Source organism: Neoarius graeffei, chromosome 25 (genome assembly GCF_027579695.1).
Source record: "Neoarius graeffei isolate fNeoGra1 chromosome 25, fNeoGra1.pri, whole genome shotgun sequence".
Classification (NCBI taxonomy): Eukaryota; Metazoa; Chordata; class Actinopteri; order Siluriformes; family Ariidae; genus Neoarius; species Neoarius graeffei.
Window position 1 is genome coordinate 48,596,738 of NC_083593.1, and position 21,353 is coordinate 48,618,090.

The 21,353-nt window shown below is 40.9% G+C and overlaps 1 protein-coding gene across 2 annotated transcripts in view; it reads right to left on the reverse strand.

Moving 5' to 3' along the window:
• xpo7 (exportin 7) overlaps positions 1 to 21,353 on the reverse strand; it is a 126,254-nt gene that overhangs the window by 29,691 nt on the left and 75,210 nt on the right. For both annotated transcript variants that reach the window (XM_060909643.1, XM_060909644.1), the window contains exons 9-14: positions 20,942 to 21,061; positions 19,379 to 19,525; positions 12,775 to 12,947; positions 8,501 to 8,691; positions 8,271 to 8,376; positions 7,996 to 8,131 (exon numbers count right to left, since the gene is read on the reverse strand). In XM_060909643.1, coding sequence (XP_060765626.1) covers positions 7,996 to 8,131; positions 8,271 to 8,376; positions 8,501 to 8,691; positions 12,775 to 12,947; positions 19,379 to 19,525; positions 20,942 to 21,061 — 873 coding nt within the window. The remainder of the gene's footprint in view (positions 1 to 7,995; positions 8,132 to 8,270; positions 8,377 to 8,500; positions 8,692 to 12,774; positions 12,948 to 19,378; positions 19,526 to 20,941; positions 21,062 to 21,353) is intronic.

Genomic DNA, 21,353 nt, shown 5'->3' on the forward strand with positions numbered 1-21,353 from the left:
GGGAAATATCATGCCGATTTTCAACCCTTCTCATCAGAAGACGCTCCTGTCGAGGTGTTAACTTCCGTGGACGACCTGGACGTCTCTGTGAGATGGTTGCAGTTCCATCTTTCTTAAATTTTTGTACCACTTTTGCTACAATATAAGTAAAGCTTTGCTGATCTTCTTGTAGCCTTCACCTTTGTGGTGTAAAGAAATTATTTTCTTTGAGGAATTCTGAAGAGACAAGTTGAGCATCACTCTCCACCCAGCATCCAGTCACTAAAAGAGGTCATTGTTGAAGAATGGAAAAAGATTGATGTTGCAAAATGTCTCCAACTTGTTCATTCCATGCCTAGAAGACTTGGTGCTGTCATTAAAAATCATGGAGGCCATACAAAGTACTAGATGCAGTAGTTTTTGTTGTGGGGTGTACTCATTTTTGCACCACCCTAATTTGAGTAAAACTGAAAAATGTGTAATCTAAGTTATATTATTAACCTTACTTTCCCGTTATAAGTTAAACAGATGTTATATTAAACTTTGTCTTGTCAACATTTTGGAAATTGTTTGTGTTCATTGAGATATTGTTTAAAATGTTACTTTTCAAACAGGGTGCACTCATTTACGCTCAGCACTGTATATAAAAGCAATTTGGTGTACGAGTAGCAATTACACTTTTTATTTATTAAAGAGCAGCACATTGTGCTCGTATCCACTTACAGGCAAAAACACCGACACTGGAGACGTCTGGAAATGTTTAACGGATTAAAGTTGAGCCAAACAAATCCCTACGAGCGAGTTGCTACTTCAGAAATAACGTATTAAACCAAGCGCATTAATATACACTCACTGGCCACTTTATTAGGAACACATCCACCTGCAGCCGTTTTCTGCGGTTCTTTAAATCAGCCGATCCCTCGACAGCAGCACGACGCATCAAATCATGAGCTTCAGTTAATGTTCAAACATCAGAACGGGAAAAAAAAAAAAAAAATGGTGAGCTCATAGTGAAGCGTGACTTTCGGTCACTGTGGCGTGGGTGTTGGTTTGAGCCAGATGGACTGGTTCGGGTATTTCAGAAACTGCTGATCTCCTGGGGGTTTTCACCTACAAACAGCAGTCTTTAGAGTTTACACAGAATGGTGCGCAAAACAAAAAACAAGCATCGAGTGAGTGAGCGAGCGACATTTCTGTGGGTGGAAACAAACGCCTTATTGATGAGAGAGGTCAGAGGAAAACGGCCAGGTTGTTTCGAGCTTTTTGGCCAGGAAGGATATAGTAGCTCAGATAAAATCACTACAACCATAGTGAGCAGAAAAGCATCTCAGCATGCAACAGCAGAACACCACACTGGGTTCCATTCCTGCGAAGAACAGGAGAATCAAGAACATGTTCCTATTAAAGTGGCCAGTCAGTGTAAACCTGAGCACCTTCTGACCAATCAGAACAGAGAATTCACCATGACGGTGGTCTAAAACCAATGATTAGTGTATACAACCCCTGGCAAAAGATATGGAATCACTACTCTTGGAGGATGTTCATTCAGCTGTTTTACTTTGTTAGCCTAGTAAACTAGACCCACCCGCCTAGCGGCCAAAAATATTTTTTGCCTGCGAGTGGGTCTAGCCTCGCACCATATCAACAAAACACCCCGGGCATCAAATCGTGCCCGCCAATCACAACGCAAGGTTTTTGTTTGGATTCTTTGGGCGGGCTTTTGCAGGAGTGACGACAAGGCTGCGTGACGCTGGAGAAAGCGCAACAGGAAAGATGGCTACGGCTAGAGAACAGCGCGCGTTTGACTCCACTTTGGAATCAGTTTTAGAAGAATTATGCCGCTTTTCCACTACAAACGTGGCTGAGTTGGGCTGAGCCGTGCCGTGCTGAGTCGAGCTGAGCGGGGCTGTTGGAGTTGCATTTCAACTACAACCGCGCTGAACCATGCTGGCTGGAAGTGGGTGGACACATTGGGTGGAGTTAGCGAAAGTGGGTGGACGTCACGTGATGTCGTTAAGCAGCGCAAACAGTGACATCAGTGAGCTTTTAAGCGGTAGTCTCACGACCCGGATAGTAAACAATAAACATGGACATGGAGTCGTTAGTGTTGCTGGTCTTGGTTCTGTGGCTTGTTGTCACCGACAACGCCAACAGATACTGGCAAGAGCGTATAGATGAGGCGAGGCGCATAAGGCTTCAGAAATTCTCGTAATTCGTAATTCTTCTTCTTCCGGGTTTACGGTGTTTACAGATCCCAGCGTGCTCGCGGGGCGTGTGTGGGCATGTGAGGACACTCCTCCTCACCAATCAGTGCACAGGGGAGTGTCTCCTCACGCCCCCAGCCTCACTCGGCTCGCTTTGGCTCGCTTCAGCCCCACTCCAAAACCGTGCGAGTTTTAGGGGCTAAGCAGGGCTGAAGCGAGCTGAGTCGTGCTGTTTTTTGGTAGTCGAAACGCGAGCCGTGTCGGGCTGAAGTGAGCTGAGAAAGGGTAGTGGAAAAGGGCCATTAGACTTGGAGTTTTCGTTGAAACATGAGCAGGAAGAGGCTCTCCGCTCATTCCTTTTCAAGAAGGACGTTTTCGCTGTTTTGCCGACCGGCTATGGCAAAAGTCTGATCTACCAGCTGGCTCCGCTCGTAGCCAAAAGGATGGCGCTAGTTTGTGCAGTACGAAGAATTAATAAACAGCTTTGAAACATTACTTTTTGATTGTTTCTTATTTTACCGTTATTTTAAATTTAAGGGAAATTATTTCACCAAACAGCACTAAATAAAAACTCTCAAACAGTTTAAGCAAACCCTTGAAAAACACTTGAAAAAAAAAGTGTATGTTAAGTATGTGGTATAGACTCCAAACTTGTGGTCATCATCTCCAAACTTCTTAATATCTAGAACCTGTTTATTAATTAATACGCATTTTGAAAAATTATTTATTTCAAGGCCTCCCCCACTGCTTTCTGTCACTCTGACTACGTCACAGTCACTGTGTCGCTGATTGGTCAGAGCGTTGGCCTATACGCACAGAGACAGTTTGAAAGACAGCGGGTTGTTCCTCCCACCCGCTTCGGAAATGTCTACGAGCGAGGCCAGACTAAATATTCACATTTAGTCTGGCTTGCCAGGCTATTACTTTGTAGCAAAAAAACAAAAATCACAGACATGACACAAAATTGTTTTATTTAACAGCTGAACATTCTGGCTTTGTAAAATATACCTCAAAAAATTATATGAAATTGTTGTAATTAATGGCACTTTTTTTTTAAAGATCAAGTAGAAGAAAAAATTATGGAATCACTCAACGATGAGGAAAAAATTATGGAATCAAGCTATAACTTGCATTTCTAAAACAAATATCCGCACAAGCCTAAATGTGCAAATTAGTCTGCAGTTAAAAGAGACTGCTTGTAGACCTGAATGAGCTGTTGCACCTGGCTGACTGACAGAAAACATGGCCCCAACAAGAGAGCTGTCAGTTGAAACAATGGAAAGGATTATACAGTGGGGCAAAAAAGTATTTAGTCAGTCACTAATTGTGCAAGTTCTCCCACTTAAAAAGATGAGAGAGGCCTGTAATTTTCATAATAGGTACTCTTCAACTATGAGAGACAAAATGAGAAAAAAAATCCAGAAAATCACATTGTCTGATTTTTAAAGAATTTATTTGCAAATTATGGTGGAAAATAAGTATTTGGTCAATAACAAAAGTTCATCTCAGTACTTTGTTATATACCCTTTGTTGGCAATGACAGAGGTCAAATGTTTTCTGTAAGTATTCACAAGGTTTTCACACACTGTTGCTGGTATTTTGGCCCATTCCTCCATGCAGATCTCCTCTAGAGCAGTGATGTTTTGGGGCTGTCGCTGGGCAACACGGACTTTCAACTCCCTCCAAAGATTTTCTATGGGGTTGAGATCTGGAGACTGGCTAGGCCACTCCAGGACCTTGAAATGCTTCTTACGAAGCCACTCCTTCGTTGCCCGGGCGGTGTGTTTGGGATCATTGTCATGCTGAAAGACCCAGCCACATTTCATCTTCAATGCCCTTGCTGATGGAAGGAGGTTTTCATTCACAATCTCACGATTCATTCTTTCCTTTACACGGATCAGTCGTCCTGGTCCCTTTGCAGAAAAACAGCCCCAAAGCATGATGTTTCCACCCCCATGCTTCACAGTAGGTATGGTGTTCTTTGGATGCAACTCGGCATTCTTTCTCCTCCAAACACGACAAGTTGAGTTTTTACCAAAAAGTTATATTTTGGTTTCATCTGACCATATGACATTCTCCCAATCCTCTTCTGGATCATCCAAATGCTCTCTAGCAAACTTCAGACGGGCCTGGACATGCACTGGCTTAAGCAGGGGGACACGTCTGGCACTGCAGGATTTGAGTCCCTGGCGGCGTAGTGTGTTACTGATGGTAGTCTTTGTTACTTTGGTCCCAGCTCTCTGCAGGTCATTCACTAGGTCCCCCTGTGTGGTTCTGGGATTTTTGCTCACCGTTCTTGTGATCATTTTGACCCCACGGGGTGAGATCTTGTGTGGAGCCCCAGATCGAGGGAGATTATCAGTGGTCTTGTATGTCTTCCATTTTCTAATAATTGCTCCCACAGTTGATTTCTTCACACCAAGCTGCTTACCTATTGCAGATTCAGTCTTCCCAGCCTGGTGCAGGTCTACAGTTTTGTTTCTGGTGTCCTTTGACAGCTCTTTGGTCTTGGCCATAGTGGAGTTTGGAGTGTGACTGTTTGAGGTTGTGGACAGGTGTCTTTTATACTGATAACGAGTTCAAACAGGTGCCATTAATACAGGTAACGAGTGGAGGACAGAGGAGCCTCTTAAAGAAGAAGTTACAGGTCTGTGAGAGCCAGAAATCTTGCTTGTTTGTAGGTGACCAAATACTTATTTTACCGAGGAATTTACCAATTAATTCATTAAAAATCCTACAATGTGATTTCCTGGATTCTTTCCCCCCATTCTGTTTCTCATAGTTGAAGTGTGCCTATGATGAAAATTACAGGCCTCTCTCATCTTTTTAAGTGGGAGAACTTGCACAATTGGTGGCTGACTAAATACTTTTTTGCCCCACTGTAAAACTCCTTAAAGAAGGTAATTCAACACGGAGTGTGGTAAAAGATGTTGGTTGTTTCCAGTCAGCTGTGTCTAAAATTTGGAGCGAGTACAAACAAAATGGGAAGGTTGTAAAAGGGAAACATACAGGTAGATCAAAGCGTCAGGACAGGAAACTCAAAGCAAGATGCCTTGAAAATAGACAATGCACAAGAAAAGAAATGAAAAACAAATGGGCAGAAACAGGAGTCAATGTTTGTGACCAAAATGTAAGAAATCGGCGGAAGGAAATGGGATTTACATACAGAAAAACCAAATGTTAACCATCATTAACACCTAAACAGAAGAAAACAAGGTTACAGAGGGGTTAAAGAGAAGGAGTCGTGGACTGTGGGTGATTGGATGAAAGTTATATTCAGTGATGAATCATGAATCTGCATTGGCCAAGGAGATGATGCTGGAACTTTTGTTTGGTGCTGTTCCAATGAAACATATAAAGATGACTGCCTGAAGAAAGCAAGCAAATTTCCACAGTCATTGATGATATGGGGTTGGATGTCAGGTAAAGGACCTGGGCAGATGGCAGTCATTACGTCTACAGTAAATGCACAGGTGTACATTGAAATTTTGGACACTTTTCTCATTCCAATCAATCAAAAGTACTTTTGGTGGTGGTGAAGTCATTTTTCAGAATGATAATGCATCTTGCTACAGAGCAAAGAGCATTAAAACTTTTCTTCAGGAAAGGCAGATCAACTCAATGGCATGGCCAGCAAACAGTCTGGATCTCAATCCAACTGAAAATATATGGTGGAAATTGGGGAAAAAAAAAAAGGTCCATGACAAGGCTCCATCCTGCAAAGCTGATCTGTCAACTGCTATACGAGAAAGTTGGAACCTGACTGATAAAGAATATTCTTTTTCATTAGTGAAGTACAACCCCGATTCCAAAAAAGTTGGGACAAAGTACAAATTGTAAATAAAAACAGAATGCAATAATTTACAAATCTCAAAAACTGATATTGTATTCACAATAGAACATAGACAACATATCAAATGTCGAAAGTGAGACATTTTGAAATTTCATGCCAAATATTGGCTCATTTGAAATTTCATGACAGCAACACATCTCAAAAAAGTTGGGACGGGGCAATAAGAGGCTGGAAAAGTTAAAGGTACAAAAAAGGAACAGCTGGAGGACCAAACTGCAACTCATTAGGTCAATTGGCAATAGGTCATTAACATGACTGGGTATAAAAAGAGCATCTTGGAGTGGCAGCGGCTCTCAGAAGTAAAGATGGGAAGAGGATCACCAATCCCCCTAATTCTGCGCCGACAAATAGTGGAGCAATATCAGAAAGGAGTTCAACAGTGTAAAATTGCAAAGAGTTTGAACATATCATCATCTACAGTGCATAATATCATCAAAAGATTCAGAAAATCTGGAAGAATCTCTGTGCGTAAGGGTCAAGGCCGGAAAACCATACTGGGTGCCCGTGATCTTCGGGCCCTTAGACGGCACTGCATCACATACAGGCATGCTTCTGTATTGGAAATCACAAAATGGGCTCAGGAATATTTCCAGAGAACATTATCTGTGAACACAATTCACCGTGCCATCCGCCGTTGCCAGCTAAAACTCTATAGTTCAAAGAAGAAGCCGTATCTAAACATGATCCAGAAGCGCAGACATCTTCTCTGGGCCAAGGCTCATTTAAAATGGACTGTGGCAAAGTGGAAAACTGTTCTGTGGTCAGACAAATCAAAATTTGAAGTTCTTTATGGAAATCAGGGACGCCGTGTCATTCGGACTAAAGAGGAGAAGGACGACCCGATTTGTCATCAGCGCTCAGTTCAGAAGCCTGGATCTCTGATGGTATGGGGTTGCATTAGTGCGTGTGGCATGGGCAGCTTACACATCTGGAAAGACACCATCAATGCTGAAAGGTATATCCAGGTTCTAGAGCAACATATGCTCCCATCCAGACGACGTCTCTTTCAGGGAAGACCTTGCATTTTCCAACATGACAATGCCAAACCACATACTGCATCAATTACAGCATCATGGCTGCGTAGAAGAAGGGTCCGGGTACTGAACTGGCCAGCCTGCAGTCCAGATCTTTCACCCATAGAAAACATTTGGCGCATCATAAAACGGAAGATACGACAAAAAAGACCTAAGACAGTTGAGCAACTAGAATCCTACATTAGACAAGAATGGGTTAACATTCCTATCCCTAAACTTGAGCAACTTGTCTCCTCAGTCCCCAGACGTTTACAGACTGTTGTAAAGAGAAAAGGGGATGTCTCACAGTGGGAAACATGGCCTTGTCCCAACTTTGAGATGTGTTGTTGTCATGAAATTTAAAATCACCTCATTTTTCTCTTTAAATGATACATTTTCTCAGTTTAAACATTTGATATGTCATCTATGTTCTATTCTGAATCAAATATGGAATTTTGAAACTTCCACATCATTGCATTCCGTTTTTATTTACAATTTGCCCCAACTTTTTTGGAATCGGGGTTGTACACACCTCAAAGAATTCAAGCTGTCATAAAAGCCAGGGGAGGTGTAGCAAAGTACTAATTGTGATTTCTTTTTAAATTTATGATTCCATAATTTTTTCCTCATCATTGAGTGATTCCATAATTTTTTCTTCTACTTGATCTTGAAAAAAAATGTGCCATTAATTACAAAAAATTAATTTAAATTTTTTGAGGTATATATTTTACAAAGCCAGAATGTTCAGCTGTTAAATTAAATAATTGTGTCATATCTGTGATTTTTTTTTTGTGCTACAAAGTAAAACAGCTGAATTAACATCCTCCAGGAGCAGTGATTCCATATCTTTTGCCAGGGGTTCTATAAACACACACATGGACGTGGTTGATGTAAACTGGGTGAAGCCGAGTGTTACGGACACCGCTAAGGATTTTGTTGTGGTTACCTTCGAGGATTTTTGCACCTGGTCTCCAATGTAGATTTTGCGGAATTGTTCGAAAAAGCTGAGCATGGCGAGCTCCAGTTTCTCGTTCCCGGCCTGCGCGAGCCGAGAATCGGTCAGGTTCATCAGCTGCAAAACGCTAAAACAGAACAAAGTCAGTGTGTATGAGTAATGAACATCAGTATTTTTATTATTATTATTTTTTTTTTTTTACTACTACCACCACCCTCACTGATCAGGTATAAGCAACAATAAAGACTTTAAAAAAAAATTCTCACCGGCACACAAGTTCTCCGTCCATGGCGTCCTGCTCGTCTGTGCTGGCGAAGGAAACCCTGCCCCCGATAACTGCCCCGATAATGTACACCAACCACGTTAAACGCCCTGAATACACAAAACAATAATATACGTTTCTTCCACCTACTACCAATAATAATAAAACTCTCTTTTTAGACTGCAGCCAGCAGGTGTATGAAGTTATAACGCCATGGGCGTGTCCGGGGCTCACCCTCCTGCACGGCAGCGTCCATGGTACTGGAGTTTGATTGGAGGAGCTCTTGATAGGACTGAGCTGATTGGTCGAACAGCTGGACAAGCAGAGCGCAGGTTTTCTCGTACTCGCAGCGGCCGATGGTGGAGAGCTGATCCAGCTGCTGCTGCACCAAACCGGCGTCATCCAGCGGGTCCTCCATCCCATCCCTCAACACACATTAACACTTCACTAACAGATGAAGGGATCACTTTCCATCCCTCATCGGAGCCATCTGCATCATGTTTTCTCAAATCAGTACAGAGGCAACATGGCAAAAAAACAACCAACATCCCAGTCCCTGCTTTTTCTGATTTTACACTTTTTTTTTCCCCCCATTTACTTTAAAGATTTATTTACGGACAATTGATAATTTGTATAGAAAGCGTAGTTGCATATAACCATTTCTTTCTATCTCTCCAAGACTGCCACTCCCCCACTCTCACAGCGGCTATGGACCCTTTTCACGTGACGTCACGACAAACGTGGCCGCCATTTTGGACATGTACTACCAGTAGTTTACCACAGCCAACATTGAGGAACGGCAGCAAAGAAAGTGTTTATTTTCAGCAAGACTTCCATCATGCCACTATATTGCTGTGCACCTGGATGTAGTAACCATCAACAAACAAGGCAAGGGTTATCATTTTATCGGATCCCGGTAGATGCTGACCGACGGAGAAGATGGATAGCGGCCATAAACAGGAAAGATTGGCAGCCCTCGGCATACCAGCGCTTGTGCAGTGACCACTTTGTTGGAGGTAAGACGAATAAAATTAGCCAGAAAAGGCATTACATTGCTGTTAACATTCTGTGGCGGCGAGTGTGTAACCAAATAGGCTAAAATAACCCATTGTAACCTCTTTGTTCTTCTGTAGTAGCTATTAGCTAATGACATTAGCTAGCGTTGTGTTCCTTTGCTGTTGGTAGACTGTAGGACAGATCAGAGGCAGTGTCCTACAAACAGCGCTTAATTTGAGGGGGAGCAAGCCGGAGTGCACTCCGGAACCTCGGGCGTTGGCTCCGGCAGCTATTTACACTGGATCCGGTGATCCGACACCTCTTTTTGACTATGTAACAACAACAACAAAAAATAATAATTAAATAAAAAAATGCAGGTTTATTTAGTGTTAATGTCTGATTTTGATATCTGTCTTGTTGGTGATCTCTCTCATGAAACGACATCCACAAAATATCTGCAGATGAACTTAATTTGCAGTGTTATTACAAAACATGCCCAGAAGCGCAGCGCAGCGCCCCGCCCCGCCCTCTTTTTTCCCGCACCGGAGCCGCTCATCCTCTGCGCTCCAGGACCTCCCACTTTACAAATTAAGCACTGCCTACAAATAAGTGTTCAAAACAAGAGGAACATGTATTTGTCTCTTAAATCCAGGCCGTTCCCTGTAATCTGTAACAACGGTTGGAGAAAGTAATGGCAAATAGTGAGTGCACAAACCATAGAAGGTAAACTGTACACAGCGCCAGGGCAGTGTGATGGTATGTCTACTTTTAGATTGTGTTAGCTTATCAATGAACACACTCGTCACTCGACGAGTTTCACGTCTTTACGACGGATACTTAAATGTGTGTTAGGTATTACTGTTGCAGTCTAAGCAGTCATTGTAGCAGCTAGATGAGCGAGAACCGAAAGGGTCTGTGCCATAAACCGTTATTTCTGTACGGCGTTGCTAATGTGTCGTTACTGTTGTTATTTCTCCCTCTGCTCGCCCTGTAAATGCCCTACGTCGATGGATAGCGAAGGTGTTTTCTGCATCTCGCTCCTTTTTCTTGTATGTTCTCCGTTTGTCGCCTTCCTCGCGTTCAAACCAATTTGAGCCGAAGTCCGCTACATGTCCAAAATGGTGGTCGCGTTTACGAAGGTCACGTGACTGAAAAGGGTCAATAGCCTGGGGAAAGCTCACCCTCAAATTTGTCCGATATCGGTGCTATATTCAGTTTGTCTCTTCAAGTGACTGATTTAGTGAAAAATAAAGTAAAATGGGAAAATTGGGCATCGAATTTACAGATGATTGGATAAAAGGACTAGAAACTCCTCACAGCTTAAAGTTGGACATCGTGAAGCAAAGCCAGGCTTGCAGACATGAAGCGCTTTCGGACTAGAGGAACTTTTTCATAGTTCTTTGAACTACTGGAGGAAGTTCTCCCTCTTTTTCGTCTCTCTCCATGCAGTCATAGTTCTTAGAATGCCCTTTTTAGGGCCTTTTTTTTTTTTTAAGCTCCTATTTCAGGGTAGGTTCTCTCTCAGGACAAGAGGAACCATAAGTGATGCAAGTGTATGCTGATTAGTCGATGAGCCAATGCAGCATTTTTAAAAATCAGTGTAAACATTATCCGTGTAAACAGCAGCTCTGAGATGTTAGCATGGAAAAAAAAATTGAGGGAAAATAAATAAATAAATGGACCAACAGAAGTCCAGACTTTATTGAGCGTATGTGTGACCGAGGAAATACAATGCAATTTTGATACATCTAAGCAAAATAGCTTGTGTTACTTCAGCATCCCAATTCAGGGCTCAACATTAACGGTAGTCCGACTGTCCGGGACAATTAAATGTTTGGTCCGGACAAGTCAAATCCGCATCCGCCTGTCCGACAGGACGAGTTGAATATTTGTTGAAAAATCATAATTTTTATAGTAATTATTCAAGTGTTACTTCAATCCCCTCAGTGATCCGGCCACGTTACTGTTTATGAAATTCCGAGGAAGCCGCGCGTGTTTAAAAAAAAACACCATGTCGTAATATCTAATTATAGATTATTACATTTCATCGAAATTGGACAAATAGCGATCAAATACCTCAATAAAAATAAATATCTGTGGTGAATCTTCATTTCATTTTATTCAGACATTCGTTGTATTTTTCTTTTCTATGGTTCAACATTAACCATTACAAATGTCGTAGAATATTTCAGGGGAATTTTACGACAGTGCCGAACTCGCTCACGGTTTGTTTTCATTCACAATATGATGATTCGGTCCCCCTTATCATATCCAACTTGTTTTTGTTTGGTTTCATTTCATTAAATTAAATTTATACTTCAAGTTTTACTGGTTTAATCAAGACTTAACTGCATTTCCTCCTGAAGTTTTGAATTTGGGTGAGTCTAACTCTTAAAATTGCAGGTCAGGTAATGGGTTAGAACAACACACACCGTAATGGGGCTTTGGATAGTTTTTGTTACAGTTAGAGTTTTTCTTTTGAAAAATTATTAAATCATTGAAGTGTAAAGATGATCATGACTGTACCTGCTTTTTGATAAAGGCACAGTAATAAAAAGGTTATGATCAGGACAAGTGAAGAATCTTGCTGCTTGTCCGACTGGATGAGTCGATTAAAAAGTTAACATTGAGCCCTGCAATTGGTGATGTGAATGCAAATGGGGGGAAAAAGAAAAAAAAAAAAAGCCCCTTGAAGGTATAGTTCCTCTATCAAGTCGCTTGCACTGTTTGGTCTGAACGTGCCTGTGTATCCTCGTGCAGACACTCACTGTGACAGCTGCGCCTTTTCTCCAGTTAATTTATCACCTGCTTCTTGGTCTTGTCCCCATCCTGACAATTACTGGACAGATTTTAAAAACTTTCAAAATATACTTGGCATTCGCTTAATCCCATGCCTATGGAAACCAAGAAAGGCCCTTCATATAATCCTTTTTTTTTTTTTAAATTCACCTTGTTATCCCGAGATAACGACATAATTAATTCGAGATCTCGAGAAAACAAAACCGTTATTTCTAGATCTCGGGAAAACAAAATTATTTCATGATCTCGAGTAAACAGCTGAGAAATGGTTCATTCAGGTACATGTCCGCCAATTTCTAAGTCTTCGTTGTCTGACCCACAGGGGGCGCAGCTCTGCTAGAAATCTCAGCTGTTTTCTCGAGATCATGAAATAATTGTTTTGTTTTTTTCGAGATCACGGAATAACGGTTTTGTTTTCTCGAGATCTCTAATTAGTTGTGTTGTTTTCTCGACATCCTGAATTAATTATGTCGTTATCTCGGGATAACAAGGTAAATAAAAAAAGATTATATGAAGGGCCTCTCGCGGCTTCCGTACATGCCCTTAAATTGCAGTGTTTAATTAACACGCTATGTGAATCTTTCATTTTAAGAGCTAATCAGTCTGATGTTTGCTGGAAGACACAAAATTGGAGTGAAACCTAGATTGTGTAATTTGAGTTTCTGGATAATGTCATGCCTTCAAAATAAATATTTTATTTATTTATTTATTACCTCAGGATGATGTGCACGGACTCCAGACGGGACGTGATGTAAGCTTTGGTCACTTCGGGCGTGAACGTCTCCAGCATGTGAGGCTCTGTGGCTTTAACATAGGGCACGGATGCGGCTAAGCGCTGCCACAGGCTCAACAGGTAGTGAACACTGTTGGGCGCAAACTCCCAGTGCTACACACACACACACACACACACACACACACACACACCAACCATCATCAGTCTCGCTGTGATGACATCATGAGATAATCTCCAAGTTATGAATCAATAGTGACTTCAACACAGATACAATATAATTATTCTATCCACATTCACTGGATATGAGCAATCGCGCACTCTGATCGGCTACTCTACTACTAGGATATCAGCTCATATACCGCGAGCAGAGAAAAACAAAATGGCAGAGCATGCTGCCGAACCAACCGAGGATGAAATAAAAGCTCGAAAACAAAACCTCAAAAAAAAAAAGGAATAAAAAGAACGTATCTTTATTTTTCAAGAATTATTTTTCAGAAATTGCTCCAGTCATTTCGTCGGTTTGTTTACATTCTAAGCGGAAATGATTTTGTTGGAAGTTTTTATCTATCAAACTTGCAAAAAATAAAAATGCCCCGTTTCTCAAAATCCAGTGAACGTGGATAGAATAAAACCGTTATCCCACTTAATCTCGTCGTACACGGATTATAGCCGAAAAGGTGCGCATCAGCTCATGTCCGACTCGAATTTGGGGAATAACTTAGGCCAAGTTTACATTAGACCGTATCTGTCTCGTTTTCTTTGCGGATGCACTGTCCGTTTACATTAAAACGCCTGGAAACGCCGGGAAACGGGAATCCGCCAGGGTCCACGTATTCAATCCAGATCGTGTCAGCTCCGGTGCTGTGTAAACATTGAGAATACGCGGATACGCTGTGCTGAGCTCTAGCTGGCGTCTCATTGGACAACGTCACTGTGACATCCACCTTCCTGATTCGCTGGCATTGGTCATGTGACGCGACTGCTGAAAAACGGCGCCGACTTCCGCCTTGTATCACCTTTCATTAAAGAGTATAAAAGTATGAAAATACTGCAAATACTGATGCAAATACTGCCCATTGTGTAGTTATGATTGTCTTTAGGCTTGCCATCCTTCCACTTGCAAGTGGTAAGTGATATGCGCTGGGATCACACACACAGCGGCTCAGTCCCGAATCACTGCTTGTGCACTTCACTCGCGCACTCTGTGAGCTGCGCAGGGCCGGAGTGCGCACCCTCCAGAGGGCACTCGCTGTTCAGGGCGGAGTGATTTGGAGCGCAGGATGCCTGTGGAGCCGAGCGTATCCGTGTATTGGTGTTGCTGTGTGCACGCTAATCGTTTTAAAAACGTTAATCTGATGATCCGCTAATACGGTCTAATGTAAACCCCACCTTAAATGTGACTTGATCAGAGTTTAAGAATAATCATATCAGCAAGTATCCATTTAACCCAAAGTGATGCTGTCAATTCCAGAGGTGAGCGATATGACCAAAAAAAATAAAAAAATTGGAAGACATTTCTACAAAACAAGATCAGATTCACAATGAATATGTAACAAAATCAGCAAAAGACAAGTGCTGCACTTTTTTTTTTAATCTGAAATTGAGTTAATTTTTTTTTTACCATCTCCAAGAAAAACACTGAAAAATTGATATTGTTAAAAACATACTGGATTTGTATCTTTGATTTATTGCTTATTCTGTTATTTGAGGATAATTTACAAAGAACTGACGGGTCAGCCACAATCAGATGTACCTACTTGTTTGAGATCATGTAACACTATGTAACAGCCTTCTATTTATGTTTATTAAACTATTTCATATGTTGTAATGGTAGACTATCATTGCCAGTGTATGACGTTTCAAAGCCAGATCATAATTTACCACCACTGAATCCATGTTTCAGTTTTTTTTTTAATCAGACAAACTCTTCATATTGCACATTTTCACCATGTAATGCATGTTCATTTGATTTAATACCCCAGAATGCATCATTGCTGCTTAAACTTGGCAATAATTTGACTACGTTCAGACTGCACCCTGAAACGACCCATATCCGATTTTTTTGCCCTTTTGCGACCTGTATCCGATTTGTTATTGACAATCTGAACGACACAGATCCGATTTTTTCACATGCGACCCAGGCCGCTTGGATATGTGGTCCTAAATCCGATGCACATCCGATATTTCCACATGCGACTGCAGTCTGACCGGACAGGTCGCATTCATGCGACCTACACGTCATCAACAAGAGACAAACGTCACTATTCTGCGTTAGCTAATCCCGCCTCTTTGGTGGAAAACAACATTTGTACAGTTTTCAGAATTTAAATAGACTTTTATAGAATTGATCAAGCTAATGGTGGATTTGGTAGGGACCTGGATGTTGATCCGTTAGCCTGATTAAATAAAACAGTTTCTATAACTGATTTATAACTTAAACCATCCTGTACCACATCGCCAGGTCTCGCCTCATCTCCATAGCAAACTGCACTGGTGTTTCTGCACCTTGAGCCAGCGCTGAGAGAAGTTGCAGAATTCAGCTGGTTATAAACAATCTAAATAAATATTTATAAAAATGTAGAAAAAGTTTATTAATATGACGAAATAAATATGTGCAAATTATTAAGCCTGAATTAAGAGTTTGGTAATACAGCGGCCGTATCCCAAATGACTGCCTACTGAAGCTCGAGTGCACTATATAGAGTTTAAAAATCCATTCCTTCCTAGTAACATGTAGTGCACTTATATAGAAATTAGAGAGACATTTAGGAGTCAACCCTCGTTACCAGGCTACATGTTTTCATTTCAGTTCAGAAACAAATGCCATGTACACACGTAGCCGGGTATTTTTAAAACCGAACATTTTCCCCCCCCTCCGTTTATAAAAATGTTTTATCCACACCACCTCGTCTTCGAAAAAAAATCCCTTCCACACATAACCGAACATCTGCGTTTTCAATCACATTCATAAGCATTCCAAACCTGTAGATGGCATTATTTCCCCAAATCCTACCCCCTAATCACATCGCCTGTGCTCTTGGAGCAGTAGTTGGGCTTCTAAAATTAAACATGTAAATAACACCTGCACAATAATTAACGCTTTCAAGGCACTACTCCGATCCATTACTCTTTAGCTAGCCGCACACTACACCGATTTTCAGCGTACCGAGCCAACTGAAGTCGCGAGTCAGGCGTAAAGACTAGTTTTCGATGGTACCGACTCATCTCACAGCCGATTCGAAAAACTAATCGGGAGCCAGACTGATCGGCGAGAGTCGCTAGCAATAGCCAATCATATCTTTCGCATATAACACATGACATCATTAAACACAATTTCTAGCGCGAGAAATACGTGTTGGTAGCACCTAATGCAGGTATATACTGTAATTCCATAGGCTGAAGCTTTATCCATAGACACAGTGGGCTGGAAAACCACTCTGCTCAAGTTGTGTGGCTGAATTCCAAATCGCTTTAACTCCCCTATATAAGTGCACTATTTAAGGTTGGGAATAATAGCTCATGCAGCCTAGATAGTGCGCTACATATTCCGTGTTGTGTCATTTGTAATTCAGCCTGTAGCATCTTCAAGTGTTGGATTTAACAGTAACTATATCCAATAGCCAATCACAAAGCTATCAAGTTGTCACGTGTCGCTTCAATCGCGACTGCACTCGTCAACAGTCGGGGGATATGTGCGTGCCCTGTCGGGAGTCGGCTCTGAAATGGGTCGGTTCGGTACCGCGTGGATCGCCGTGGTGTGCGGCTAGCTTAAGTCCATGCTTAATCTGGCTTCTGCAGTAAACAAAGGTCGCACGTTTGACGTCAGGGCAGATTTGTTGTCATTTTTTTGGCGCAGATTGTGACGTTCTAAAACGCAAAACTCCGGTTATCTCTGTCCACACGAAAAGGCACACACGGAGTTTTCAAAAATCTTCACTTTGCCCGGAGTTTTTTTAAATATTCGTTTTTGATGTGTTTTCATGTGGATGACAGGCCAAAACGTAGAAAAATATCTTCGATTTAGCAGATACCCGGCTACGTGTGGACGGGGTCAAAAACACACACGAGACCTCACACTTTAACACTAACCAGATAATTAAACAAACAAACAAAAAAAGAAAATCATTAAACTTGAAGAGTGCGCTTTTTTTTTTTGTTTACGTATTAGGTAGACGTGCTTATTACGTGTCAATTTGCGCATGCGGGACACTTTTGGGTCGTTTTCCGTTCATATTGGAGATCGCATACAAGTCTCATATAATTGGTAATGTGAACGGCCTAACAAAAAAATCGGATTTCACAACAAATCGGATATGGGTCGTTTCAGGTTGCAGTCTGAACGTAGTGTTTGTCAAACACTAACTGTTTTAGTAAATCGGCAGATTTTTGAGGAACAAATTGACAGCTGAATCACGGAATTCCGATAAAAATGAAATCTTTCACAATAGTTTTGTCAATGGGGGGTGCTGAACCCAATTTGTTTTCTTTGTCACTGCAAAGTTGAAAATGGCCTGAGAAATCTTATTTAATGCATTTTAATAAACACTTTAAATTAAATACAGACATTTTATGTAGTATGTGATATGATTTGATACAAAAACCTTGTTGCTGGGGGCATATGTTTGCAAAATTCACATGCCGAAGATCTTGCGTGTCATTTCCGTTGTTTTCTGTAGTGTCCGTAACGGTCTTGCTGTAACAGAATGCTGCAGAATTTTTTTTTACCATTTTTGGTGATTATGACATGCATTGGTCCTGTTGGCCTCATGTCGGGCTCTAGTTACATATTCATACGTCTTTAGTTGTTATATTAATAGATATATTTGCAATATGTAGTGTCCGTAACGGGTGTAGTGTCCGTAACGCCAAATTGATATTTTGGTAAAGCCAGTTAATTGAGACTTCTTGACAAATTTAAATGAAACCTTCATGTGAGAATGACACAAATTAATCATATTCTTCTCTCAAAGTTGTAACTGATTGAATTAAGACCCCACAGGCCAACTATTTGAACACTAAATTATTATAATCAAGATGTTACCAAGACATATTTTGACCATTCAAGATACAGCCCTGGCTTGTTAATAACATATTTTTTTTTTACATAATGTGCTTTTTAACACTTTTGTTTTTGAGACGGCTATTCACGTACAGTTGAACCTCGTTTGAGTGGCCTCCCCTATTGCTGGCCAAAAGTGGCCTTATAATAATAATAATAACTTTATTTGTCCACAAAAGTGGAAATTTGTCTTTGGCTCCACAGGTGGGTTTTAAAAATACAGTAAATAAACAAACAAGAAACACAATACATACACAATAAATAAACAGCAAAATACAACATCTCACATTCATCTTGATACATACAACACATTACCAGCAGCAGCAATAGTCTAAATGTTAGATAGACCCAGATATCTAGAGTAAGTGCACAGATATTTCACATGGACCATTGGGAATTAAGCAGTGATATTGCACTTGGTATGAATGACTTTTTATATATATTCTTGGTTACTATAGCAGCTGTGTACCTCCTTCCTGATGGCAGTTTCCTGAATTCTCTAAACAAAGGATGCACTGAATCAGACACAATATGCTGGGCCTTACGTCTTACATATGTGGCATATATATCTGCTAATGGTTTCTGCCCTTTGCCAACAATTTTACTGCCCATGTTCACGATCCTGGATAGTTTGTTTCTGTTCTTAGCCCCCAGGTTTCCAAACCAAGTATACACATCAAATGCCAACACACTCTCAACCAAACTCCTGTACACAGTCTCCAAAACATTCTTGCTGACCCCATAGGAGTTCAGCTTTCTCAGTAGATATAGGCGCTGCATTGCCTTTTTAAAAATATACTCAGTGTTTTTAGTAAAACTCAAGGTGGAATCAAAATATGTTCCTAAATATTTGAAGTCCTCGACCTCCTCTACATGTTGGCCGTTGATTACAACAGGTACGAGTTCATGGCAGGCATTTTTCTGTTTCATTATCACCATCTCTTTAGTTTTTCCCTCATTAATAAAAAGAGCACCATCATTGCACCAAGTAGTAAGCTCCTCAATGCAGTTAAAATATGCAGATTGGTTGGCTGTAATGTAGTCTCGGTAACGTCAACAACCTAGCAGAATGGGGCATGTATAAAATGAGGTATATTTTCAAAACGGAAAGAGAATGCTATATGAAATTTTAGGTATGGGACCCCAATATGTTCAAGCCCATAATATCAGTTTTGACCATTTTGGGTAACCTTGGGTTTTTTGTTATTTTGGAACCTATAAGGTCCATCTGATCTTGGCTGACCCGTGAATAAATAACCCAGTTGTGTGGATTTAGGACGACACTGTTGCCACTGATGGACAGACGCAAATCCTAAGGCGAATTGTAAAACTACACTCAAAAGATATTCGTTACATTTTTAGAAACTTAAAATTAAAACAGTGGCAATTTTGTTGTACTTCGTTAATACGATCAATATTCAAGCTTATGTTAAAATGATGTGACTGGTGTTACTTGTGCCTTACACTGTTGCACTGTGCGTGTGTGTGGGGCGCTTCAGACGGTCTCTCCCTGCGTGTATCTCACCTGCAAGCTGGTGACGGTGAAGTTCGCGATAAGTCTGATAACTTCAGGATAATTTTCCACTTTCACCAACTCGCCAAGCTGATAGTTACTCTTCAGTCGGGCCAGCAAGCGGCAAAACTCATGGTAATTATTTGGGTCCGATAAACTCTATAACAACAACAGCAGCACATGAACATGTGAACTTAATAATAATAATAATAATAATAATAAATAGGGGAAAAGAATGTTCCTTTAAACATGAACTTTAGCCCAAATGAAGAATTATCTAGAATGGATCACTAAATACTGTAAATAGTATTGGATTATTTTAAAACAGAGGAGAGGGAAGAACCCCCCCACACACACACACACACACACACACACACATATGTCTTCTTAAAATTCATGACAAATTCAGAACCAGAACACAAGCGAAGAGGGAAAAATTCTAGTGCTGTCAAGCGATTAAAATATTTAATCGCGATTAATGTCGCGACAGTCATAGTTAACTCGCGATTAATCGCAATTTAATCGCACATTTTTGTCATATAAAAAAAACATTATAATTCTCTTAGCATAAAAAAATGAATGGGCTTGCTTTGTACCAATGTTTTTTTTATTGCAAAGCATAACACGTCTTGACACAGCCACTGCAAAGTGAAACCTAAGCCGAGCACCAGTGCGGGGCTAGCAAGAGAACCATGAGTGAAATGATCTACTGTTTGAGTTAGTCTACAACTCTAATCAGAGAGATAGGTTACACAGTGACGGTAGGCTTGACATGCTTGATTATAATATAAAGTACACTATTATATTAACTTTAAGTTGTTCGTTGATAAATATTGCATTGAATCTGATCTTTACTGTTTCAGCTCACTTAACACATTTTGTACTTTTACACTTTCTGCCTGTTGATGCGTCGCGCTGTCCAATCAGAGGCGGCCAAATTTGCATATTACAGGAAGGATTTCTGGGATAGCATTGAGTTTACAGTTCAGAGGGATCTGGCTTCTTTAGACGCTGTCTTCTTAAAACTGAATAAATATTTAAAAAGAGCCAAATGAGCCAGTCTTTTGAACGGCTCTTTTCAAAGAACGGATCACAAAGATGCGGATCCCATCAAAGAGCCATAAATCCCATCTCTACTAGCGCGCCCTGCCCGCGCTGGTTCTTTGGGGGGAGGAGGGCAGAGGACTCTGGCTGTGCGGGGCGTGGCATTACAGTCTAACTGCTATCGGTTTTCTAAGCAAAGTCTCTGTTCCAAGTTCCTGGCAGTTTCAAAAGCTTATGAAAAACCTACATCATGTGACAGAGCGTTAATCTCGCAATAAAAAAATTATCGCCGTTAAAATTGAGTCAAGTTAACGTGTTAATAACGCGACATTTTTGACAGCACTAAAAAATTCATTAAATTTCCAAAAAGCAATTTCAAGACAGGACAGGAGGACTTCTACATGCAAGATGATATTGCTCAATATTCAAATCAAATTTGAATACATTCATCAAATTTAATTCAATAAAAAGGTCAGAACAGAGGACAATTTTCTCATCTGTTATTCCAAATATTCCGTTTCTCACACAGACCTGTGGGTTCTCCAATATTCTCTTAACTCCATCCACTAGATGGGAAAGGAATTTGGCCCGCTCAGCGTTGTTGAACAGTGAACGCCGGACCGACGCGATCTGAACTAAGCAGGATAAAACCTGAGAAAGACAAAGATGGAGTTAAAGCTGTAGAACAGGACAGTGTGGTTAATATAATATTATTGACTGTTTACACTTTATCAGGTCCAGTTACAGGTCACTTTTCGTATGTGTGTGTGAATGGACAGTTAGTGACTGTGCCAGGTCTGGGGTTGGGACGTCAATTTGAACTGAAGACAAAGTAATATTTAAGTGGGCACACAATTCTGAGAACAAAAAACATCCAGGGAGCAGCAGCACTTCTACAGGCAGATGAGCCTTGCTGATGAAGAGCGAGGTCAGAGGTGAAGAA